Source organism: Macrobrachium rosenbergii, chromosome 5 (assembly GCF_040412425.1).
Source record: "Macrobrachium rosenbergii isolate ZJJX-2024 chromosome 5, ASM4041242v1, whole genome shotgun sequence".
In the NCBI taxonomy this organism is placed as follows: domain Eukaryota; kingdom Metazoa; phylum Arthropoda; class Malacostraca; order Decapoda; family Palaemonidae; genus Macrobrachium; species Macrobrachium rosenbergii.
The window spans coordinates 10,067,824-10,093,208 of record NC_089745.1 but is presented as its reverse complement, the minus strand read 5'-3'; the positions used below and the strand labels follow the sequence as shown (position 1 = coordinate 10,093,208).

Here is a 25,385-nt window from a genome sequence, read left to right as displayed (position 1 = left end):
ATACGGCGACCGCAGTATCGGCGGGTTTAATCCGCTATACCTGTGGTGCGGAGCCCGCCTCGTGTGCGGATAAAAAAACGCATAGTGTGAAAGAGGCAAAAAAAGTACATTGATGAATTTACTCTATACTCAGCTTCGTAATTTACATTTACTTGTAGGGTTATTTTTTAGTCATTTAGGCTGACCACCCATCTTCATGTCTGCACATGTTTCTTTTATGTTTGCCCCATAGTGTCGTATTCTGCAGGTAATATTGAGAAAATAATAGATAAATAGTTGCTACTGTTGATTCTGAAGTTCAATAAGGCATTTGCCGTCGAAGTTCATGCAGAGGAAATAGTAAAAATTATCAGACGTCTTAATGAGTCGACGGGACTGTGAACTCTGAGGAAGAAGAAGAAGAGCTGAGAGCCTGAGAGTGATTTTGTAAACAAACAACACGTTGTTAGTCAACTTACTTTAGTGTTTTTAGGTTATTGTAAACTTATGGAGACGCATCCATGAATTCAGGGTGAAGCTCGAACGTATAAAAGGCAGTTAATACCGGCAGAAGTGGAAAGTACAGCCAGTTGCCCAAACTTGCCCGTAATCGTTAGGCTAGGTCAAGTTACCTCATGCATGGGTACCCCTGGCTAGTCTGTGCCTACCTGTAGCCTGTACGACGTATTGCAGGCTGTTTAATTGCAATCATGGAAGCTGACAGGGTGAACGGGAGCTGCAAGGAAGTCTTCCTTGTAAACAAAACTGTGGAAGATTACATAAAGGTTAGTATGGCTAACGGGCCGTAACAGATGTTATTACTGAAGTAATTTACACTTTGGATGTAGGCTAGGGTAAAACTGAAGACTACCACTGTATCCCTCTGGGGTAATTCTAAGTACTAGCTCCACGCCTGTTTTTACCTTGGAAACTGGTTTTTTGTACACTTTTAGGGCTTCTGATACTGGTGGTGAGTTTGTTTGTTGTTGGCCAACTGCTATTTGCCCCCTAACTCTACTCAGCAGTAAAGGGGGACCGTGGGAATTTGGGGTTTTGGGTGGGGGAGAACAGAAATGGAGTGGACATGTTTACTTTGAGGAGGCGCCCTCTGGAGGGGGAAAAACTAGAGGGTTTTTTTCGCCAACAGGAGGGAGTTAAATGCATTTTGCCGTGTTTAGTACTGGCATCGGGGGATGGAATGTCCCTTCGCCGTGTTTAGTACTGGCCCGGGGGGATACTCATATGTTAAGAAGTTATTGCACTTGCCGGACGGGATATGAACCGTTCCAAACAGACATACCCGTGCTCTGTCTTGTGAAGATCGTGTATGGAAACCCCTTGTTGGATGGACTTCAGGGGTTAATTACAGGTTAATTACATTCATGCAACAAAAATTGAAGATAAATCCATAATTAGCAACCAAAAAACTAGAAAAAGTCAAGTTAGAAGGAAATCGCCACCTCGGAGCTACTGCTTAGATCGCATTCCGGTCGTTTCGGCCGTAAGTCATTTAGGCTGTAAGCACATATATGTGCAAAATGGGCACCGTGTTTAGTACCAGCCCCTTGGGGATTTACGTAAAACATAAAATAAAAACGCTAAATACCATAAACATAACGGTGAATACCATAAACATAACTTCTTACATTGCTTTGGATGTTATGGCCTAAGTGACTTACGGCCGAAACGACCAGGACCGCTTAGATCTACCCCCTCTGGTATGGTAACTCAATTTACGTGCAAAATTTGCACCATGTTTAGTAAAGGTCCTTGGTGATGATTGTAAAAACAAACAAAAGACTAGGCTATTACTGTCGCCATCTGGTGGGAACCAGGCTGTGGTAATAGTCTTGAGTTTTATTGGAGGTAGTTTTAAGAATGTTGGTTGCAGGCTGTAACACTACCCCAGAGCGGAACTCAGTCCATGTTTCCAATGTTCAGTGTTACTTTGGGCTGGGGGCCCAGGGGAACAGAGCCCCTCCGGCCAGGTCAGGGCACTGTGTCCTGAGTCAGGTTAGGAAGGTAAGGTCTGGTTAGGTCAGGACACACTATTCTAGGAAAGGTTAGGTTTTTTGTTAGTGGAGCCTGTGTCTGTCTTTCTCAGCTGGCTCCCATTTTGGTATTAGGCTATTTTACTGTATTATCACAACTCAGATTTTCTATTCTATGCTCTTAAGTCTACTTATTATACTCAATATTATTATACTTAATACAATAATCATACTAAAGCTTTTACCAAGATACTTACCATCTTTAGTTTATGGGGCTGTATTATATACAGTACTCAGCTGCTAAAATTTATCACATTCTGGACTCTTCAGTCTAAAACTGAAATGTGGCTTTTCTGACATATTTGATATTCATTTCCATCAGAAATGCAGTAACCTAACTCATTGCAGTTATTTATGTATCTAATGGTAATGTTGGGTTTCTTAGTGTTCGGAAACTGGGGCTTCTGTAAGGGGGGAGTAACTGGAAATTATTTAACTGGTTTTGCAACTTTTGTTTAAGGTATTTGCTCTTTTTAATGGAAAATGAACTCTCACCAGTGGGGGACATAGATCTGGAATGAATTGGTCAGTAGACTGAAAGGCTGATTTGGTAATCTGCCACTAGTCTATGCATACTTTCCACGATTCTCGGTAGTAGGCTACATTTGTAACACTGGTATATAGCGATTCTTAGTGTTGTTGTAAAGCAACTGATCTTACTCTTAACACCAATAAATAATTTTTTCAGCACTTGAAGTGTATCGTATAATAATTGCATAAACTTAATAATAATTTCATGAACTTTGTCGTTGCTTGTGAGGTTTTCTTGTATACACACAGATAAAGGTTACATTTTTAATCCCCATATTCCAGGTGTTTTATTGAATTATTGTTGGAATATTGTTCTGTGTAGACATCAACAGCACTCCAGGAACCTAGATGGTAAAATAAGAATTGCGCAAGGTGGTCATTTCTGTTCTTTCAAAAGTTTTGGTAATAACCATTAATAACTATATTATCTGAAGAATTTTCTGTTGAATGGTCTTCCATGAGTTTTGTTATTTGTGTAGCTCACTTCCATTATGGTTCTTCGTGTGCTGGTACCTTTTTTTTAGTTGGAGTGTGTTATTCATTTTGCAAAGCTGGTATCAACATCTTTATTATGTGATGCTTCTTCCCAAGGAGAGTATTGTTCATGTTCTATTTTTATTTTAGGATGTCATGGTCTGTGTCCGAAATTGTCAGAAGCTTAGTGGTGAGCTTTCAGGATGGCATCATTATCGAGACTACTCAGGAGTGGAGCGTACGATAGCACAGGTCAATGGCAGCTTGATGTCTTTGTGAGTACAGTATTATGTTTATGTATGTTAGCATTAAAAATGAGTTTTTGGTGATCTTACTACCATTAGTGATTAATTTATTTGTTAGATATATTTGCTATACTGCATTATTTTATTTTTCATTTCGTAGAAATCATTACGGTAGTTTTTATATGATTGGGCAAAAGTGATGTGTCAGTGCTCTGTTTGTAAATGAGACTGAAATAACAATTAAAGAAAGGGAATTGAGTTGCCAGCTGTGCAATAGTTTTACAGTTTCATTTTATGAAATAAATACAGTAGCAGATACTACAGTTAGGGAAATTTTTAAAAATCCCCTATAGTTTTGGCTTTTTATGATTGAAAATTTTTTGTCACACTCAGATCTCTCATTTTAACTACTGCACTGTAATTGTATTGATTGGTGAACTGCACATGTTCATTATAATTCTTAAGGGTATGGGTTTGTGTAAACTTACACATTTTGAATTTTATACAGTATTTCCAGCATCAGGTTAGGAAAATGTCCCTTGCTTGGCTTGTATGCTGACTTTGCTAGTATGTATGAGAGTATTTATTGCCAAGGCAGGTATTTTGGAATGAAGAATACTGTACTGCATATGCTTTCTTCATGGTAGAATTGAAGTGTTTGTGATCATAAGAAGTTCTGTTTTAAACATGTTCAGTTTTCACTCCTCTGCACTTCTATATCGGCCTGTTTTATTTCAGGATTAGCAATATATTCAAACACCAGGATATCAAAATTGGCCTAACGCGGCACAAATTACTTGATCAGTTTGACATGGTTCGTGAGGGAAATGATGCACTCTTTGAAAGGATTGTAAGTCAGATTATTTGTACTTTTCTGTTTTTATGATAGCCATTGAAAATTTTGTAGCTATTAAAGCTTTATTTTCCTTTTTTTAAGCATATTTGCAATTTGAATTTTTGGAATTGTTTGATGTAATTAGATTTATAATTCAATTCTGATAAGGTGCTTTGATTTGTGTAGTTGCAGAGTTTAAGATGCAGATGGTATTGCTGGATAAATTTTAGCTTTTACAGTACATCTTGAAATACTGATCTTCAGATATACATAAGAATGTGTTACTTTCAGAATTCAGATATTGATGAGGCCTCTGGTCTGAGGAAGAATGCTGATGCAGAGATCCTTGATCCCTCCGGGCTGAAAAAGGTTGAGGTGAGTACTATAAAAGGGAGAATCAAGTGATTTTCTCTCATCTACTGTATTATGTTTTATGCTTTTTCTTCCTCTTTACTTTTGTGAACATTAAATGAAAATACTTTTTGTTTAAATAGATATTTTTTTCCTAATTTCTAGGGACCTTCCATTGTTACTGGGAAGAACGTTGTTCTCCTTGCATCCCGCAGTGTTCAGAAACCCCAAATATTCTTTGAGAAGAAGATAGACAACTCTCATAAGAGACCTTTCCTGCCTCTGATAGAAGAAAAGCCCAACAACATAAAGCCTCTCTCAATTATGCTGTGCATTGATGACACTGGAAAAGAATAGTAAGTTTTGGTTGAATCACAATAGACTTTTGAGCTGAAATACTTTGATTTGCTTAAAGTCTTTATAGGTTTGAAAGTTCCTGATTTAACTGTTATAATTTTGTAAGATTTTATTTAGAGACAGTATGTCAGTTGCTCCAGTTTCTGGAAGGTGTAATAAAATGTGTTAATTGGTTTTGTTGAATTCATCATATGTAATTCTTTAGTTTTTAATTAAATTCTCAGAGCTAAACATTGTTAAAATTTACATGTAGGTAATAATATTCTCTCTTAAATGTCTCACTTTAGAGGCAGATATTAAAGTCATTATGTCTCACTTTAGAGGCAGAAATTAAAGTCATTATTTCGTGGTTTACAAAATTCAGTTGGACATAAGAATAAAGTAGTTTATTGAGAACTCTGAGTCACATTTCTAGTCACGGTAATTACCATTGTTTGGGAGAAGGGAACTCCAATATAGGTGATTCTAGGGTTATTTGCATTGCTCTCGTTATTTTATATTTGTTTCTCTGTCCTTTTCTTGTTGGCTTTGATTCTCACCTCAGTCCAGAACAGATCCTTTGTGTGAGCCCTTTAAGAGTAGACATGGCTCTCAGGTAGTGGGAAACAAGTTTGCAGTAATAGTAAAAGTACTTTAAACAACAGTTTATGTGACATAAAAAACTTAAGTTATTCTAATGATTAAAGTCTTTTAGAAATCTTGTTGTTAGAAGTTTTAGTTCTCAGAATGTTAAGCTGCAAACTTTTCTTTCAGCTATTCACATCCATATGAATATGAACTGCAGCACTGGAACCCTGCAACTTCACAGCTTGAACCAGTAACCCCTCAGCTTCCTAATCCAGTTGCAGATACTCCTATTATTATGGTAGAAACTGTGGAAGATTTGGCAAGAATGGTTTCAGAACTAAAAGAGTGCAAAGAGTTTGGTTTTGATATAGAGGTAAAGTATACCGTTGCAATACTGACTAGAATAATAAAGAAAACTGTCAAATTAGAAATAAGAGGGAATGAAGACCTAGTCTTAGGACTAGATATTGGTTTAAAGTTTTTTTGGGAAAGCTCAACCTTTCCCGCAATGAGCACTTCAGATCTTTACAGCATTTTACATACAGGGTAGTAAATGGAGAATAAAGTTACAATAGTAATAGGTAACGATCTCCATTTGATCAAGAACTCATTTTGGTGTGTTACAGCTTTAAAACTAATAATACAGTTTTTCATTAGGAAGAAATCCATATTTAGAAGCACCTAGTGCTAGGACATGTGCATTATAACCACAGGAACTCACAAAATGTTTCCCTTTCAGCATCACTCATATAGATCATATCAAGGACTTGCATGTCTTATGCAAATATCAACTAGAGAGATGGACTACATAGTTGATCCATTGGCGCTCAGAGGCAAGCTAACAATTCTTAATGAAGTATTCACAGACCCAAAAATTACAAAGGTAAGATGCTTAAATTAAATACTTATTTTTGAGCTATTCAAGGTGATTGTTCTCTGTCAGCACTATTTTCCTTATTTTGAATTTATTAACTGACAAGCTTTGATTATTCAGTTAATTTCAGTTTCACAAACTTCTGTGACATACAGAGGTTAGGAAAGATGCATTATAGTTAAAATAGTTTTGAAATGTTTACAAATGTTTTTGGAAAATGTATTACAAGTGCAAAGTGTAATCGTTATATCATATCCATGGTACCTGAATTATATTTTGGAGTGGCTTTATGGACCTTGTGAGGTTTTGGCTTGGTCTGTTATGTTAGTGAAGATATCCTTCTCTTTATTGAGTTTCTTGTATCTGAAGGTTTATGCTGTAAAAGAATTCAGTTTAAGTAGAGACCAGGTAATAGGTAGGAGAACTTTTAGGACGTTTAGCTTTATAGTTGCCCCTCAAAACTCTCAGGAATTGGGGGAGCCAGCCCCTGTGAAAATAAAAAAATTATGAATAACTCTCGAGTCCTAATAGTGAACAGTGTATTGTTGGCCAGAAACTTTACTGATGTTCAACATAAATAGTTGCGTATTTATCAGACTGTGTACAATGCAGTATATGTAGTACATCATTTTTAGTGAGCAGTACAGTATAGGTTATTAGAGAGAGAGAGAGAGAGAGAGACTACTCATGGTACATGCACCGCACCTGTACTGTACTATAATTGTACTGTGTACTTATAGTACTACAGTTTGTTTTTTATACTATAATATATATATATATTATTAAATTTTTTAAATAATTCCAGTTGAGACAACATTACTGTAATTTTTAAAATATCATTCACTGTATACATATGTAAGAATAAGGTAATACTTATACCCTTCCACTAAGTCTTTTACATGACAACTTGGTGATATTGAATGTTGTTGATGTTATACTGATGCAGCACAGACAAGCTGATGCAAATCTTGCTTACAGTTAGTACATGCACACTTCAGTACATACACACACACACACACACACAGTAGACAAATATTTGGAAAATTGTTTGCCATTATTTATTCATTAATTAGAAATGGATTGTTAGGAGCTTCACCCACTGCGTCATTATGTTCCGCATGAGAAGGGGCACTAGGAGGAGAAGAGTAATCTTTTAGCTTTAGTTACTACAAGAGAGGAAAAGGTGTATGGTTTGGAAAGAAAGGAGTGGAGTCTGGGTTTGACCTGCAGGAAATATACAGTATTGAAATTTCTTTTTTGACAGGTGTGTTTTTTGTTTCTTTAAAAATTGATATATACAGTACAATTGCTTCTTCTGACATTGTTCTCACTTTCAAGGAATGTATTATTATTGGGTTATAATTTTGAAAATAGTCCATGAGAGCTATCAACTGGCCCAATCCCTATACAATAGTATCTAATGTAAACTTGTTATCTGACGCATTTCCTTCTTCATACAGTCCTGTATTTTTTGTTTGTTATTGACTTTCAGTTGTATATGTGGTATGTTGTACCCTGTCATGATATTTTATGCTAAAAGCTTAAATTAACTATCCTTTTGTTACGCACTTGGATAATAGAACAGTTTAAGCTTAGCTAAAATACCCTTGGTGAACATTATTTGCCTTTTATATCTACATCACGTATGTATTAGTAATGAAAGTTACACTTAGCAACTGCTACCATATTTGCTTTTTTGTGTTATTTTTTATATATCTATGAGTTCTGAAGAGTTTTTCCAACCTATGTTAATTTTCAGCATAAAGGAATCTAACCAATACCTATGTAGAGAAACCAGTATATATACAATGCTATTTTTAGTTTCCTCTATTTCCAGCACTACATGCATCCCTTGCAACCTTAACTTTGTTTTTCTCTACTGTGGATGATGTCTGCAGTTTGAAAGCATAATTTTTAACCTATTACAGTGAATTTGTGTGTACAGTACTGTTTTTTATTGATAAAACATGCTAATATACTGTATTTGTGGCTTTTATGCATTTGTGGATTACAAAACTTTTAGTTTTCTTGACTTCTACCCTACAATAGTCAAACAGATATCATTTCAAGTACTGATGAAAATTCTGCGAGTCCAAATATCATGAAAGATTTCTACACACAGTCTGTTTCCAAAAGATCCCCCCAAATCATGAGTTATATTTATAATTACTGTATCTATAAAAGCAGTGTAACAGTACTGCCAAGTTTGGCCCAAACGGCATGACCATAGGATTTGTTGTTAAATAAGAGATGAAAATTGGAGCTGTGTGCCATGCAAGACACCTTGTAAATGGTAATCCCCCGTGGTGGCGGTTGGGCATAATCACTAATTATTTTTAGTTGTAAATTAAGTGTTTGGGACACAGCAAAATCTAGAGTATGTTAATTGATTTGTTAGTTACTGAAGTCTATCATGTTTCTTTAGTAAAGAGCATCTGTCATTTTACCATCTGTATGTTAAGGAAGTAAAAATGTGTTACTAAACAGTACACAAAACAATCTTTTCCATGTTTGGTAGAGGAAGTAAATCACCCAGTGGAGATTTTTGAATCTGTGTATTACGGATACATATATTAATCTTTTAATCCGAAGAAAAAGAATTATTGGAACATCTACAATGATTCCAGTGGGTACTCACCATGGATGTAAAGCATGTTAATATTGAGAAATTATCTTACTTCATTCACAAATTATTTTGATTGTTCTAAACATTCATTTTGATTTTACAATTTTTAGGTAGCTCATGGAGCAGATCACGACATCTTCTGGCTCCAGCGTGATTTTGGTGTCTACATTGTCAATCTTTTCGATACTCATCAAGCAGCTGTTGTATTGGAATACCCCCACCGATCTCTAGCAGCTCTTTTATCCCGTTTCTGTAGTATTGAGGCAAATAAAGTGTATCAAAGAGCTGACTGGAGAATAAGGTAAGATTGTCATTTCTTAAGATAGATTTACAGTGATAGGTTTTGGAAATGTATTCTTAAGACAGATGTACAGTGATAGGTTTGGAAATGTAATTACAAGCTTATGAATGTTACCAGAATAGTGATCATTGGTAAGTGCAAAATTGTAAAACCATTTAAAAGGTTTGGAAATGTAATTACAAGCTTACAAATGTTACTAGAATAGTGATCATTGGTAAGTGCGAAATTGTTAAACCTTTTAATGAATGTTCCACATTGTTCCCATTTCTGTTATAGACTAACTTCTTAGCTTATCAGATACTTTATGAGTAATGAAGACCCTGTAGTATAGCATACACTTATTTCAAGATATTAACAGTAATTCCAAAATTTGTAGCGTAAACAAAATTGTTCTTTATCATTCAGTGTAAGATCTCTCTCTCTCCCTCTCTCTCTCTCTCCCTTCAAAATCATTTATCAGTTTATATGGTAAAGTACTTTTCCATCTGAATTATAAGTATAAAATTACAAACTAACATGTATTGGTTTCATTCTATTCTCAGGCCACTGCCAGAAGATTTTACCAACTATGCAAGACAAGATTCTCATCATTTGTTGTACATATTTGACATGATGAGAAATGAACTGATTCAAAAGGGGAACAACCTGAATAATCTGATAACTGCCGTATACAGCCGATCAGCTGAAATATGCACAAAGGTAAGAATGAATTTTTTTTATATATATATTATAGAATGAATGCACAAAAGTTTCTAAGTTTTATAAATGTTCAGTTTTACAGTAGTATGTCTTCACATAAATGGTTCTTGAAATAAATTATTATTTTCATAAAATGGAGATTGTACCACAGTGATGCTTGGTACTTTCACATTTTTCATTTATTGTCTTTAGATCCGTGACATAGGTGACATAGGAGCCACGTATCATGCATTTTAATTCATTGCATGTTTCAAGATTGTCCACATCACATTATGAGTTTGAGTAAAGAATATCAATCTGCTGTTTTCCTTCTCCCACAAAATGGGTCTTTGTTTCGAGGGACCTGCATAGCCAGGTGACTCTTGTGGCTTGTTCCATGTTGTATTCACATATGAATAAGAGTAATGAAAATAATTGTAATATTGTAATTGGGACACTAACTTCTGTGGAGAGTATTTGTGGGACTGTTGAAATAACTTAATTGTGAGGTTTGCCTGAATTTTGGATTACTCATTTTATTATTGGCAGTTAGAGTGCTTTGTGGCTGGTCTAAGAATAGAGGACGCAAATGAATAGGTCAAGAGTTAAGGGGTGTATATGGTTGCTTTATGTCTCCCATGACTGTAGATCCTCATTCTTTGTGATGTTTTTTCGGGGGTTAGACTTATATTCTTGATCTGACCTGGGGAGTGCTTTTTTTTGGTCTCAGTAGGTGAAGTATGGAACTGAGTGTAAGAATGCCCAAAAGCAGTTCTTAGTGTCATCAGGTGATACTTTTGTAACTTCAAAATCTCTCTGTCATTCTTGTCAGCCATGGTCTCTTGCTCTTTCTGGGTATGTTTTTATTTTTTCCTCTCCAGACATCCTAGTCTGCGGGAGAAACACTGGCCAGGGTTACTAAACCCATGGCCTCCGCTTGTGGTGAGACAAGAGAGAGGTTGGTGTCCATCCCCTGTACAGTCTGTGAATGTGTACTTATGCTAATCACTGGTGTCCAACTTCTGTTGGGTCTGTTCCCACTTTTTCTAGTTTTTTCCCCCTTTGTCATTATCATAACCAGGATAATGACATTTCTGGCTGGTAAAGGAACAGTGTCAGTTGTGGAGACCTCCCACCTAAAGGCCAAGTCTACTATATAATAAAGACAAGGGTTTGTAATTCGTAGGAACAAATAACAAGTTATGAGAATAATTTGCATTTGTCCTAGATACCCAAACCCAAAGTCTTATTTTAATCTCGCCTCATATCAACTCTGCTCTGTCCTTGGTGCAGAAGGAAAAAGTGAGCTGCCTAGTCCCTGAGTGGTATATGCCCCTATTCATTGTCTACGATAATAACAAGCTGCATTGACCGTTTCCGGCTAGCACTTGAGTACATTACTATAATAACGGACTCAAGGTTTACATCTTTGAAAAATGCTTATTACATAATAATTTGCTATATTGTGTTTTTCTTGCTGTTATATAGTAGGTGACAGTAATATTTTGTTACAAGCAATGAAGACCTTCCAAATGTGCCCATTTGCTGACATGGATAATATGAATGGAATTAGTGGAACATAAAATATCTTATAAATTGAATTCTGCAGATGCAGGCACCACTTTCAATGACACTTGGGTAATGATGATAGCTATACTATATTGCATACTTATAGGATGGAAAAAAAGAGAGTATTTTTGTATAAGAAATGTTTTATATTGATATTTTTTTTTGCAGAGGTATGAGAAACCAATTATTGGTCCTGATAGTCACATGGAAATATACCGTCGAAGCAGAAAGACTTTTAATTCCAGACAGATGTTTGCGCTGCAGGCATTGTATTTATGGCGAGACCGAGTTGCAAGAGAACAGGATGAAAGCCCAGAGTATGTTACAGTGGTAATTTATCTCTTTTGTGAAAATACTTTATATATAGTGAATGCAGTATAATTTAGGTGAAATTATGGTACAATGTAAAGGTTATTTGCATTTTGTGCAATTATTTTAAAATTTCTTTTTGTTTCTTTGTTGTTGTAAGTTAAGGTCAGGATTTAATTATCAGGAATTTTTAGCCAGTTTGCTTATGCAATTATATTTTTTCCACTACCTTTTTTGGACATTATGGTGTACAGTAACCTGCATAATAGTGCATAAAGAAATAAACCATACATTTAAAGGATGCATTTAAAAGAGTTACTGTACTTCTTACGTATCTTGTTTTGCATGCAGTTAATCTTTTGTTTTGTTACAGGTATGTGCTACCTAAACACATGTTATTGCAAATTTGTGAAGTTTTACCCAAAGAAATGCAAGGAATTCTTGCGTGCTGTAATCCCATCCCCCCGCTGGTCAAGACGGAACTTTTAACGATGCATACGCTCATAAGGGAAGCAAGACAGCAAACGCTTATAGATGTAAGTGTTGCTTATGTAGTAAGAGGTTATTTTATAAATACAACCCTCTTGATTTAGTTATGCTTAATCAATTGTGGCCCCTCCATCTTGTTTTCCCCCCATTCATTGTTCAGGATATTCTGCACAGTATTTTTCTATGTAGGTTAGGTTTGTGGCTGCTTTTTAATTGAGCTGAAGAAGTCTCCATGTCATACCACAGGGGATACCTCTTCTTATGTTTCCTATTTGGAATAGCAAACTTAGTATTGCTTGGTTTAGTGATTTACTTTCTTTGCTGACCAGGTTTAAAAGTCTCTCCCAGCTTCACTTATGCTTCTTTCAAGAGATGGGCCAGTTGATGTTTGTAGTTCAGGAATAATTTTTCTGTTGTATTAAGTAGTACATACACACATCTTATAATTTGCTGGTCTCGCATGTCATAGATTTTTGTTTTAAGGTTTTTGTTCTAGTAGCCTGCTTTTATTGACCATTAGTCAAGCAATATCTTTCCACTCTTTCTGTGCCCCGTCAGTACCTTCATAAAATACATTGGTTGTTGGACTTTATGATCACCTTATGATTACCATAACCTTGGTTTTGTTTGCATTTATATTCAGTCCCTTCTTCCTCATTTCCATTATCATCTTTTAAACATAAGACATCTTTAATTCTGCATATAGCAGCTCTCTGGTCCTCTCCCAGCCCTCCTGTGGAATTTCATTACATTGCTGGTACTTGATGGATGCCTACACAAACTTCAAATTCTTCTGATATAACTTTTTTTTCAGTCTAGATCTGGTTTTTTGACATAACCTATCAGTTCGAACATCAAGATTTGGTGACAGATCAGTGAAGTAAATTCTTTGTAGAATCTCTATCTTTCTTGGTTTATTCCGTTTTTAGATTTTGTAAAAAACTGCAATATATTAGATAGTCATAAATTTTATCATAAAAAAAAACTTTGGCTCAACCCTATGAAAGTTAAGAATTCTTACATGCTGCCTGGTTGAACTGTGTGATAAAAATCACTTGCACTTTCTTTCCAGTACCCTCTACTTTCAATGTCAATCTTGTTGCTTGTCGTGGCACCTTATTTAAATTTGTAACCTCAGTCTGATTTCATGTATAAACAATGGTAGGTGGATTTGTGGCTTGCTTTCATTATGAATTAGTTTACCTATTGTTTATTCTCTTTTACAGATCAAACCATCAATTCTTGAAACTCAGCTCGCCTCTTGTCCAACAACAGATGACCTTGGGTCTGAACTTATAAACAGGCACGACTTATCACAATGTGAGGAAAACCCTGTGGGATTGCCAGTTCTTATTAACCCAGGTGATAATCTACTTGGAGACTTGTTTGAAGAGCACAAAATAAAAGTAGCACTCAAAGAATTATCGCAGATGTTTGGATGCTATAAGGTATTGTATTCCTATGTAGTTCTTGTAATGAGTATATATGCTTATGTACCATAGATACATTATTTCATCTTGAAGATTTAAGTAGTTTTGTTTTGTTTCTTTTATGTAAATAAAAAGATGCTTTCATGTTTTAGGTTACAGATTAACAGCATATCTCCAAAGTACCTCAGTTGTGGTTAACTAAAAAGTACTTTGACCCGACTGGTAGGCACCCACTCACACACTTAATTTTCATTTTGGTCTCTGTCAAGTAAGGTCTCCTTACTGTTCGGCAAAGTAAGAATCTCCTTACCGTTAGACAAAATCTAACCAACTTTGGTTTTCTTCTATCTTGAATAGTCTGTCTTGGGTATATTTTTGTAACTGTGTTGATCAAATTTGTTTCATTGTTGCATCTCCTAGGCACTGTATATCTAACATTAGATTTTTTGCAGCCGTGTTATGATGTGATGATCTGCAAGACAGACTTATAACAGTTTGAAAGTGTAATATTCATAAATGTTCTTTTACAAACCAGGCATCAAAAAGTTCATTTTCCTCAGAACTGGGAAGCACAACACAGTCTTCTTTGCTTTCCTTTATAATTTTCTATTAAAGCAACTTCAAAGATTTCTTCAGCTTACAACAATCATAAATCATCCAACTTAATTAACCCTAATCCCCCATAATAATGTTTCAGTTTCTTCATAGATTACTTTACATTTTTCCTGTTTTGGTGAACTTTTAATCCCTTAATTTATAAACCAAAGTAGAATTTTTTACAGATACATGATATGCACATAAATATCCAAGTTAGTTTTTTCACAAATGAATTTGGTTATCATAGCTGCAAACCATATTATCAAAAAAAATTACTGTTACCCAACAAAGTGAAACCAGTTGGCAGTTATTTATGATAATGCAGATATTATAATTTGCTGTACATTAAATGCCTCTACCTGTATAACTGTTTATTACTGAAGTTTTTTCATTGTTCTAGGCTGGTGAGTTTTTTCTATTGGGGAATGAGCGTTAGCAGGAACTGCTTTATTGTCCTTAAATATGGGTTTCTCTCTCTTTATTTGATGTTGTATTTCTCTCCATGTTAGAGTAATTCATGCTTAAGTTTTGTGTACATGAAGCATCTGTGTATTTTAATTTTATGAATTAACCAAAAGTCTCCAGATGAATTTTGTTGGTTATGAGAAGGTATTTGACAGCAGCTTCATTTCCACACAACATCCAAAGTGAGGAGGGTAATTGATGGCTACCTGTGGGTGCAGGTGGCATGTGCTGCATACTACTAATGATCTTCCTCTGTCTGTTAGGAAATGACATTGGAGTCTTTGAGAATTGAGGACCGCAAATGTGAGCATATATGGGTTATGGGTTTGTATGAAAAGTTAATCATTGTTCAAAGAAATATGCACATGCATTTAAGGCTTTTTATAATAAAATTTTTTCTTATTTACAGACTAATTTAGATCACAAGTTGAAAGGACACTATGAATTATCAAAGCAGTTTATTAGTCCATTTGAAAGGTACACAACTTACTTGGAAATGAAACCTTTCATAGAGGGAGAGAAAAAGAAAGGTGCAGATCAAGATCGTATTCAGAGGGTAAGTTTCAACTAGCATTCATAGTTACATATTGATAAAAATACACTTAGCATTTTTAGATATTCAGGTATTCATGAATTTTGTTTACATACAAATTAGTTCAAATTATATTTATGTAACAAAAGTTTATTCCTCATTTCTGTATTTTTCATCTTCTTATGTCCAGTAGTTTGAATTAGCTGCAGTATGCTTTATAGTGATACTTCGTCTGATCAGTAGTGATTTTCATATGTGAAAACAACACTTGCGTCAGCTTTGTTTTGCAAAGAGTACTACGTATTTGAGTTTTGTTGGGTGATGCATAGTATTATTTTGAGTTAAGCACTTGACAATATGGACTGAGTATATGTTTATTTGTATCATGTTTTGTATTGGAAACATTTGCGTGTACTTTGTTGGAGGCAAGATCCATGTGCAAGAACACACATTAGCTTGATTTTGTATTGTCTTAAGTGAATCTTCTGAAATAAAATGGACTAAAAATTGCTCGTTAAGGCTACTGAAAAAAAAATTCTTTCAAAATAAGTTTAATAGTACAGGCAGTCCCCGGTTAATGGCAAGCTCGGTTAATAGCGATCCGATTTTATGGCGCTTGTCAAGTGACAAAAATTGGCAATTTTCGGCGCCGTATTTGTTGATTTCCGCTTATTGGCACCGATAATTGGGTATTGGCACCGATACATACCTAACAGAGGTGCCGATCAAAAATCAGCTCTTTTTGGCGCCAATAAGCCCAGAAAATTGCCGATTTTCGGTTAGCAGCGATTTTCGGTTATCATCACACCCTCAGAAACGGAACCTTGCCGATAACCGGGGACTGCCTGTATGTTCTACTTTCAAAGGAATCGCATTGCTATTCTTGAGCAATGCGCTTTTAAAGTTACTTGAACAGTTATGCTATTCTAGAGCATAAATGTTCAAGTAACTTTAAAATACTTTGATGATGATGTGTGCTTAACTTTGAAAGATATGGCTCTTATCATAGCTTAGATACAGTACTTGATATATTTTCTTGTTGTATTACTTGTAAAGCAAGTAAGTTTTGAAAACATTGCATAAAAATACATTGACAGAATATTCGTAGTGTTTTCTTTGTGTGGAAGTTCTCTCTCTAAATTTTAACAGCCATTTCTGTGTACTTTCAGATTATGGATCACTTCTTAACTTTGACTGAAAATACAGAGAAAGATTTGGAAGCAGAAAAGGACGATGAAGTAAGAGCTTTCAGACAAGAAAATGAAAACAGTGAGGCTCCTGCTCCATTGGTAAGTTTTGTATTTGAGTTGAATACAAAGATATTTTATTGTTTGTAGAGTTTAGTTTTCCTCATTTACCAAGAGAAGTTTGGCTTGCTAAGAACTACCAAAATGGAAGCCATCCCATGAAAACTTAAGTGTACATAGCCTATTAGGTGATTAAGGCCTGCGTTTTGAAGGCATAACATGGAATATGACAGATATTGGGAATTACATTATCTGTAGGTTGACCATGAGTATTCAAAATGTTTGACCTTAAAGCATAGACTTTATACGTTATTAGTATAAGAGAGAATTCTGGTTGTGTAAGTGATTGCAGAAATACCGTAGTCTTTAGTTATTTCATTCATATAGATTCTTCACATCCACTGGAAAGGAAATTTAACCTTAAAATAATAGTTGTGGTGTGATACTCCTTCATAATGATGCACAGGAGCAATTTTAAACTATATCCTTTTATGATTATGAAGTTATAGTAATCTTTGTGTTGATGATTCTTCGTTTTATGATAGGAAGCTATGGATTATTGTGAAGATTTTCCAGTGCTTTTTAATTAAGAATCCATAGTACTGGTGTTCAGTGTATCCTCATTTTATGAAATTGTATTTACAGCAGTTGATTTTTAACTTGTTAGTATTACATATAGGAGTCACTTATATGCAGTTTTATGCCATTGAAAATGTATCCTTTTTCTTTTGATATGCATCAAAAGCCTCCTTTTTATGATCTCAAGGAAAATTTTGAGTTTCACTGGACTTCTAAGAATGACAGTTACACTTGTAGCAAGGTTGATTCAACAGTATTTTAACGTTTTTGCTTGTTACAGGAAAACCTTGTTAATGATAACATTTTATCTCCTGTTACAGCTGATTTCCAGAGTCCATAAGTTTAAAAATATGTGGTAATTTTAGAAAGTAAAAAATTACAGTGTATTGGTCACATCATAATATTTCCCTCTAAACAAGGTGTATGGAGACTGCAAACCTCCACCCAGACTTAGCAGTCCACCCCCAAAAAAAGGTTCCTCGCCTAAAGTTATATTCCTCTCTCTCCCAGAATCAGATTTTTGTAAAAATGTAAACACAATTTTCTTAATACTGCTAAGAAAGAGGCAAACAAATAAATATACAGAACAAAATGTAACTCCTTTGTGCATGTAATTACATACTCTTGCTTTTTGATGAATAGCTGCTCTATGGGACATCTTTTTGAAAAGTATCCGTATGTTGTTAGGGTTGCTTGTAAAGCATTTTTTGTTATAAATCCAATGAAAGTTTTTTTTTTTTTAGTTGCAAATTGTTCATGATGGGGTAGATATAGTTAGGAAGTGATCAGTGTTTTTAGCTGTGATTTGTAACAATTTTTGTTTTTGTTTAAGAACCTGCCGGAAGTCTCCTTTGCATCGATGAAGAGAGAACCACAGGAAGCACTGATTTCCAATGAAAGACAGATAACTCACCAAGCAATTGACTCCTTCTTGGAATCAGCTCGAATGAGTGCAAATCCATGCCAAGACACGGAAAGTAATGATGATGCGGAGCGTGTTGGCCAAGTGAGCATTCTAATTTGGATAGTTGATATACTGTACCATGGAACTTGAGTCAGTTTATATTTATGTAGAGTTGTTTTTAAGGAGTTGCAGTCTATTAACTAAATTTGACATACTCATTTATAACAAACCCTTTGGGCCAGTTTATGAGAGTTAAGAATGCTAAATACTTATCTTTCATGTAAGACTAATTCTTTTGGGAAAGCCTAGTAAGAGTCCACTTTTTTATTTGCTTTTTTTCTGGTCTCCACAAGCTTGGTTATGGGCACATCAATTTTACATTTCCTCTTGTCCATTATGCTATACCAACTTTTTTCTTTGTTAATACTTCTTCCTCTGATTCTGTTGTTAATACTAAGTTATCTGTAAATGAACGGTTAAAGGACTTCTATTTTGTTTTTGTGTGTAGTATCTTCCTTTACTATGATGAAAAAAAAAAATGACTTGTGCTTGATATTTTTGGGACACCAACAGTGCTAATGTTCTGATACACTGGCTGCTGTTTTCTCTGTAGATCTTTTGTAGTGACACAGCACTTACTTGCTCAATAAGTCTTCCCCAGTTCCCTGTGTTTTTCTACTGCCCATCTGAACTCTTTGTTTTTTTACTCTGTAAAATGCCTTCTCAAGATCCACAAATTCGGTATGTGATGTGACCTTGTAAAATGCCTTCTCAAGATCCACAAATTCGGTATGTGATGTGACCTCTTCCCTTTGGCATGGCACCTCTATAGTTGCTTTATTGTAAAGACTGCTTCTGATGTAAATATCTTACAAGAAACAAAACTGACATTCTCATTTTGTAAAAAATGTTCTTTCTGTACTTTCTCCAGTATTTGCAAAGCGTGCTCCGGCGGTATTATTTCAGTATGCTTTTCACTATGGGGCATCCCTTCTTCCTGTGTACATTACTATTGTAATAGCCTTTTCAAACTCATCTTGTCCTATTTTTTGTTCATATTTTTATACATTGTGGTCTGTTCATCAATGACTGGTTCTGTGACTGCTTTTAAAGTTTATGCAATTCAAAGTGGCCTGGGATTTTTCTATATTTCGTTTCCCCAAGATGTCTTGGTCTCTTCGGACATTGCATTCTATAGTCATATCCTCCAGGAATTTGTTATCTTCAGCCAGTAGAATTTTAGAGTACTTCTGCCTTCATTGTTCAGCTACTTTTTAAGTTTAGTTACTTCATTTCCATTTTCATCATTTATATGTTCCCCCACTGACATCTTTTCTGCTGTTTCTTATCCACTTTGTTGTTCCAGACATTTTCACTTACTGTGGAGATAACTAATCCATAGGTTCCATAGCTCACTGAATGTTTATGCCTGTTTTCTTCTCTGTTGTTTATTTCTCCTTCCATATTCTTAAAGTTTTATCATCTTCCTTTAAGAGGCTGTTTTGTAACCTCCTTTGGGTTTAGGTCCATCTTTCCCCTTCTTCGTTGTGCCTTGTGAGATGACTACATAGTAGTGCAGTATTCCATTACCTTTCTCTTATCCCTTGCATAGAAATAAAAATCAGACTGCACTTCTTAAATATTAATTTTCCATTGTTGTTTACCAAACTTGATTTACCATTTTGTTGTTGACTTTACTCTGGGACTTAAATGGAAATATTTTGCATTTGATAGGTAAATCATCTTGGGACTGTATATTCTGTGCTTAGGGTATGTTTAAAATTAAGGCTGTGAATAGAGTTAATGAAAAAAATCACACAGTAAATAGGACTGATAATCCTAAACAGCAGAAATTTTGGCTTGCTTCCCTGTGAATTTACTAATATTGTAAAGGCAGAGTTGCAGTCAGTATAATTTTGTCTCAGCAAATCATTTAGAGTTCTTTCATAAGTAAATAATTGTCTTCAGGTTGACTATTCATACTGAAATATTTGTTTTTATAAATGTTTAAAAATGATCTTTTAAAAACTGTCACAAATCAATTTAAATCATCTCTGATAATTTTGTTATTATGACTTCAACATGGGCAACCACAAAAGAGTAAAGTATTCTAACTTGGTGGCTGCATTAAAGTGCCCGATTATTTTAAGTGAGGATTGCTGCCATCAAGTGATTAAATATATTTTCCTTTTCAGTTACTGCTTCATTTTAGAAGTCTTTCGGGAAAACCTTCACCCAAATTGAAACCTAGTTCACCACCATCTGATGAAGAAATGGTTGATGGGTCAAGTAATGTTCCGGAGGAGACGGAGAAGAACCCTGTTAAGAAAAAGAAAAAGGATGTAAAAAAAGTAATTCTTGGAGATGAGGTAGGTGGCTTTTCTCTCTCTCTCTCTCTCTCTCTTTCTCTTCTGGCAAAGATGATTCAGCTGTTTAAATTATTTATTCACATTTATAAGTCCATAATACTCCCATTCATTGCTGCCAATTGAAGCATGTTGGTTTAATAAATTTTTGAGGTGCATGGTGGTGGTGAGGGAGGCAGGAATATTTCCATTTGCTTAATGGCAAAATAGTATAGTCTGCTGTTAATATTACAGTTACTCTAGCCAGTAGTAATTCCATAAAGTTATGTACTTTAAACATCACGCTTCCATTCAAGGAGTTAGATGTGAAATTGATTCTCACCATAGACAACATATATTTTCTATAAACATATTTACACTGCTGATGTGTGCAAGTAAGCCTTTGAATACAGTTGTTTGAAATGTAACAGGCCAAAATCAATGCTCCACCATAATTTCCAGTGTTAGGATCATATGAAGAATATGAAATATATTCCTGTAGACAAGTAACTTTAGAGGCAAAATCAGGTTTTGCAATGTACAGTATAAATGAGAGTTAGTTATAAATGATTTGTTTAACCAGACCTCTGTAGTATAAATGAGAGAGAGATCATTAATCACTTAGGGTGAGGTATGTAGACATTTATATTTTTGGATACTACAATTTCCTAATGGGATTTAAATGAAACTTTTTGTAGATTTGTTTTGTTGACATGCATTTGAAGATATTAATTTTGTAGATATACAGGGTTAGGAAGTTTATTCATTGAAATTTCATGTTTTTTCCCATTAATCGGCTCAACTATGTTTGTATTTGCAAATCAGACAATTCTACTTCAGACTGGTTAAATGTGAATACTACAAGTCATTGTTGGTTTTTATATTTGTAAATTCCTTTTTTTGTATAGTCAAGACCATCAGCATGGAAGATGCATTTTGGATACCTCTTATATTGAATTTATTTCATATTATTTTAGTCTTTTCCTGTGAGGATGTTAATAACCATGACTTCAATATTTAATACCATTTAGATGAAGATGAAGAAGCCCAAAAATAAGGCAACCAAGAGATCGTCCACCGGCACAACCGACGAGACTCCACCAAAAAAAGTGAAAGTGGAAGAGGAGGGTGATGTGGACGGTGAAAATGAAGAAGGGGAACTATCCGATTCTCGGTCTGAGGAAAATGATGAACCCTCAGGATTTGACTACGCTTCTGCAGATTATAGCATCTTCCAGAAAGCAAGACTCAAGGCATCCCACAAGAGGCCATTTAAGGATAAATTTCAAGGAAAGGTAATTATCACGAGATAGTGTTGGAAAATGGACTGTTTAAAGTTTGTGGTTAATTATCGGATTAAAAAGGGAGCAACTTTCAGAACTGTTGCAGACTTTTTAGACTTACTTAACTCTTAATGGCTCACCTGTTGTTGTAAAATTTTTGTTTTCACAAATTTTATGAATATCAGCATACCAAATGAACTATACCAGTTATTTTGCATTCAGTTCATTTATTCATCACAATTTTGAGTAACATCAAATGCATTATTATTATTATTACTATGAGTTACTGCATTCACAAAGTAGGCAGCATGTAGAATAAGTGTTTTGTTCCTTAAATGCAAACTTCTAATATTACTTGGGCTTTTCTATTCAGAATGGGGTAGTATTGGCAGGAAGTGAAATCATGATCATGAGAATTCAGTCGAAATCGTTCTTACAGTTAGAAAAGCTTCTTAGAGGGCACTTGAACTTATGCTTTCATACTTGTTACTAGAGCAGCTTTCAGAGAGAAACCATTCAAAGGGATTGAATAATAGACACTCCCCACTTTGTAAGAGGTTTGTATTTGGGAAAATGAAAATAACATTAAGTTTTTAATGTTTCTCTACACTGAGCAAACCTCATACTGTATTTTACTTAAGTTGAACCACCTGTAGCTCTTCACTATCCTTGTTCAGTTGGGATAAGACAGTTGGTGATTGTTGAAATCTGGTATCCTTTATAAGAGAGGATATATTAAAAATATCACTCTTATGACCAAAGTGTTGTGGGACATAATAGCCATCATGAGTACAATTACTGATTGTTTGAGACTGATTTATTGGTAATGAAAACCGGTTACTCTAAAGATCAGAGTTCCAGGTTCTTTTGAATGGGTGTCCAGAGCTGGGATTGGAATGAGTATGCTGATGTAGCTACTTGGATCCACCTCTTCTTGAGTGTTAAATGTGTTGAATCGGTCCATAAACTTACCAGTGAGGTAAATGACCTTGGTAAGAATGTAGTTCTCTGGTATAACTTCTGATCATGTGCTCTTCAATCCTTCGTCACCGAAACAGGAGGGCATTTTCCCCTATGTCCCACACAGTACAGTGTGTTTACGTAAATCCTTGCAATCGTGTGTCTTTAGATACACCCGTTATTCCTTGAAATGTGACTATTGGTCTTTTCATTTCTGAGTGGTGGACTTGTTTTAATGCATAACCATTATCACAAATTCCCATAGGAGGGAATCCAGCTGAAATTACGAATTCCCATAGGAGGGAATCCAGCAGAAATTAAGTTTTGTTCAAACAAGGAATGTTAAAGAGCCAATTGTGAGCTCTATAGGAATAAAGGGTGGAAATTATTAAGAACTTTCAGAGAATCTAATAAACTCTTAAGAGTTATATGATAGGCATTTTCCCTTACTATTTAAAGCAAGTTCCAAAACCCTAACTAATGCTGTTAATTCTGAGGTAAATGCAGAGGCAGTTAGGTAACATAGATATGTAAGATTCATTTGTGTGGATTAAAGCAGATCTAGCGTCATTCTCCGACTTTGAAAAATTGACAAACAGCTCCACATAATCTCGATGAATGGCAACACATTTGGGGAATTTGGGTTTAACCTCTTATATTGGAGTGTTCTTCTTTCAAAAAGATTTTGGGCATGGAAATTTGATATGATCCAAGGTGGGATATGGGAGTGGTTAACTTCCTAAATCTAACCTTCTAAGAGAGTTGTCATTAACTTGCTCATTTAATTTGTAAAAGTTTAGTTGGTCTTGGCTAACTAAATCTCTGAGTCACCAGCTTCTTTTAGGACATTTAAGGAAAGGTTACTGGGGGCAGATTCAGTTCTAAACAAGTACCTCAGACCCAACTCATCCTTTTGCAGATCAGTAGTAGCCATGTAATTGCTTTCAGCAGGTAAAGTTCTAAATGCACCAGAACCAGAGCATATTGTAAGGCCCTTATGTACATCATTGATGTCTTTTAATTTAATTTTACATGCAGAAGAATATAATTGACTACCATACTTAACCTTGGACCTATGCAGTAAGTCATGCAACCTCAATAATGACTTTGTATCTGCTTACCGATTAAACCAGATACAGCTTTGAAAATATGTAAAGATTTCTTAACCTTCAGTTTCAGGCCATCAATATGATTTAACTATTTTAGTGTAGGATCAAATTTCACTCCTTTTCATAAGGTAAAATAATGCTTTCCACAATTAAAAGTGGGTACTGTACTTATATGTTTAAAATTTTTAAAATTTAAAACCATGTTCATCAGCTCATTTGCTGATGGCATTCATAGACCTTACCAAATGTTTATAGGGTAATGTGATGTTATAGCTAATGCACTAGGCTGCAAGTCACTGACAAGGAAGACTTTATAAGAGAGGAGGCTTGTTAATAGTTACTAAAAAACAGTGAGGATACTTCAGGTGGAATACTTTGCTCCTGAATTAAAGGCCTCGAGAGTGTTTCTCAGACTTATGTGGATGAATATGTCTGATAAAAATTACTGTAAATCTAATCATGTTATTAATACCCATTTTGTAGTTGGAGTATGTCTTATTGCCAACTCATATTGTAAGCCTTCTCAAGATCAAATACGACTTTTACAATAATGCCCGAGGAAGTCTTTATATTTTAGGCCTGCACATCAATGACTGTTCTTTAGTACCAGCAGGCACAAAAAGGATGTATTTAAGAACATTGTCTCGTTCTGGCTTCAAGAAGTCTTCAAATGGGCATGTGAGACATCTCTGTGAGGGAGCCAACTCTGTACCTCAGCTGAAGGCTCACAAAGTTGGGAAATGCTAAGTTCGTAGCATTTAGCAGGAACTTCTTGGTATTAAAGGTACTGTACTCAGTGATTTCAGTGCAGCCAAACCACCTTTCCCTCCTTCAACCTGAGAGACATTGCCCACAATTCCTTTGATGTGTTATCCTTAAGGCCTGTGGTGGCTGCTCAGCTTGTTGTGTAACTGCTTGAGCTCTGCCTGGAAAAAATAGCTTGCCGTCTAAGGTTTACATTGTTGAAAGGTCAGATGAAAGAAAAATAACTGTATTCCTTCCGCTTTCTGTCTTCTCTTGCTTAGTGGCAAAGTTTTAATCTTGCTTGCTGGGCCACATGTAGGTTAATTACCTACAGCTTCCAGTCTGGCTTTTATTAGTCAATAGATGGTACATTCACCATCCCTCTAACCGAGGGGTGTTGTAAGAACACGTACTTGTTACCTTATGAGCAAGGGTTCATCCTACTTCAGAATAAATGCAAGCTAAAACATGCTCTACCAACTTTATCTAATTAATAGAATATGAATAAATGAAGATTTGAATTTCTCTTGTCAGTGCTAACACTATAGTCTTATTATACCGCTGGGGGAGCAAATGACAAGGTAAATGTGAGTAGTGGGCACCTTCAAGGGAGAATTATTCATCTGAGGATGTTGGAGAATAAAGAAGTATATATAAATTAAGGATATCTGTAATTTGTGTAAATTTACCATGCTTTTATAATTGCATTCTTGTTATTACAGAGGGGAAAGAGACGTGGAAAAATGTGAGTTCAGAGTTTCTAATGAAGAGGGATCATGAAGCAATTCGCCGCTGGATAATGTTAAGTTTTACTTTGTACATATCTTTTCCTTCAGATATATGTACTTTCACTTGGAATAAATGGTAACTAGATATAATGGGGTTATATAGCCTTATTTTAGGTTTTATGTAAGTAATAAAAAAATTCTCGTATGATTTGAGTTTAGCAGAGTA

At 35.2% G+C, this 25,385-nt stretch overlaps 1 protein-coding gene across 1 annotated transcript; it reads left to right on the top strand.

Annotated features, from left to right (window-relative positions):
• Rrp6 (exosome component Rrp6) lies at nucleotides 1-25,304 on the top strand. The gene is made up of 18 exons (XM_067103478.1): nucleotides 1-764; nucleotides 3,186-3,310; nucleotides 4,019-4,130; nucleotides 4,407-4,490; nucleotides 4,632-4,822; nucleotides 5,577-5,763; nucleotides 6,130-6,273; nucleotides 9,001-9,191; nucleotides 9,734-9,890; nucleotides 11,607-11,755; nucleotides 12,121-12,283; nucleotides 13,463-13,684; nucleotides 15,138-15,284; nucleotides 16,430-16,549; nucleotides 17,919-18,092; nucleotides 20,186-20,359; nucleotides 21,367-21,630; nucleotides 25,154-25,304. Exons 1-18 carry the CDS (start codon nucleotides 690-692, stop codon nucleotides 25,178-25,180), a joined length of 2,706 nt encoding a protein of 901 aa, XP_066959579.1. The 5' UTR covers nucleotides 1-689; the 3' UTR covers nucleotides 25,181-25,304.
• Nucleotides 25,305-25,385: the final 81 nt, after the last annotated feature.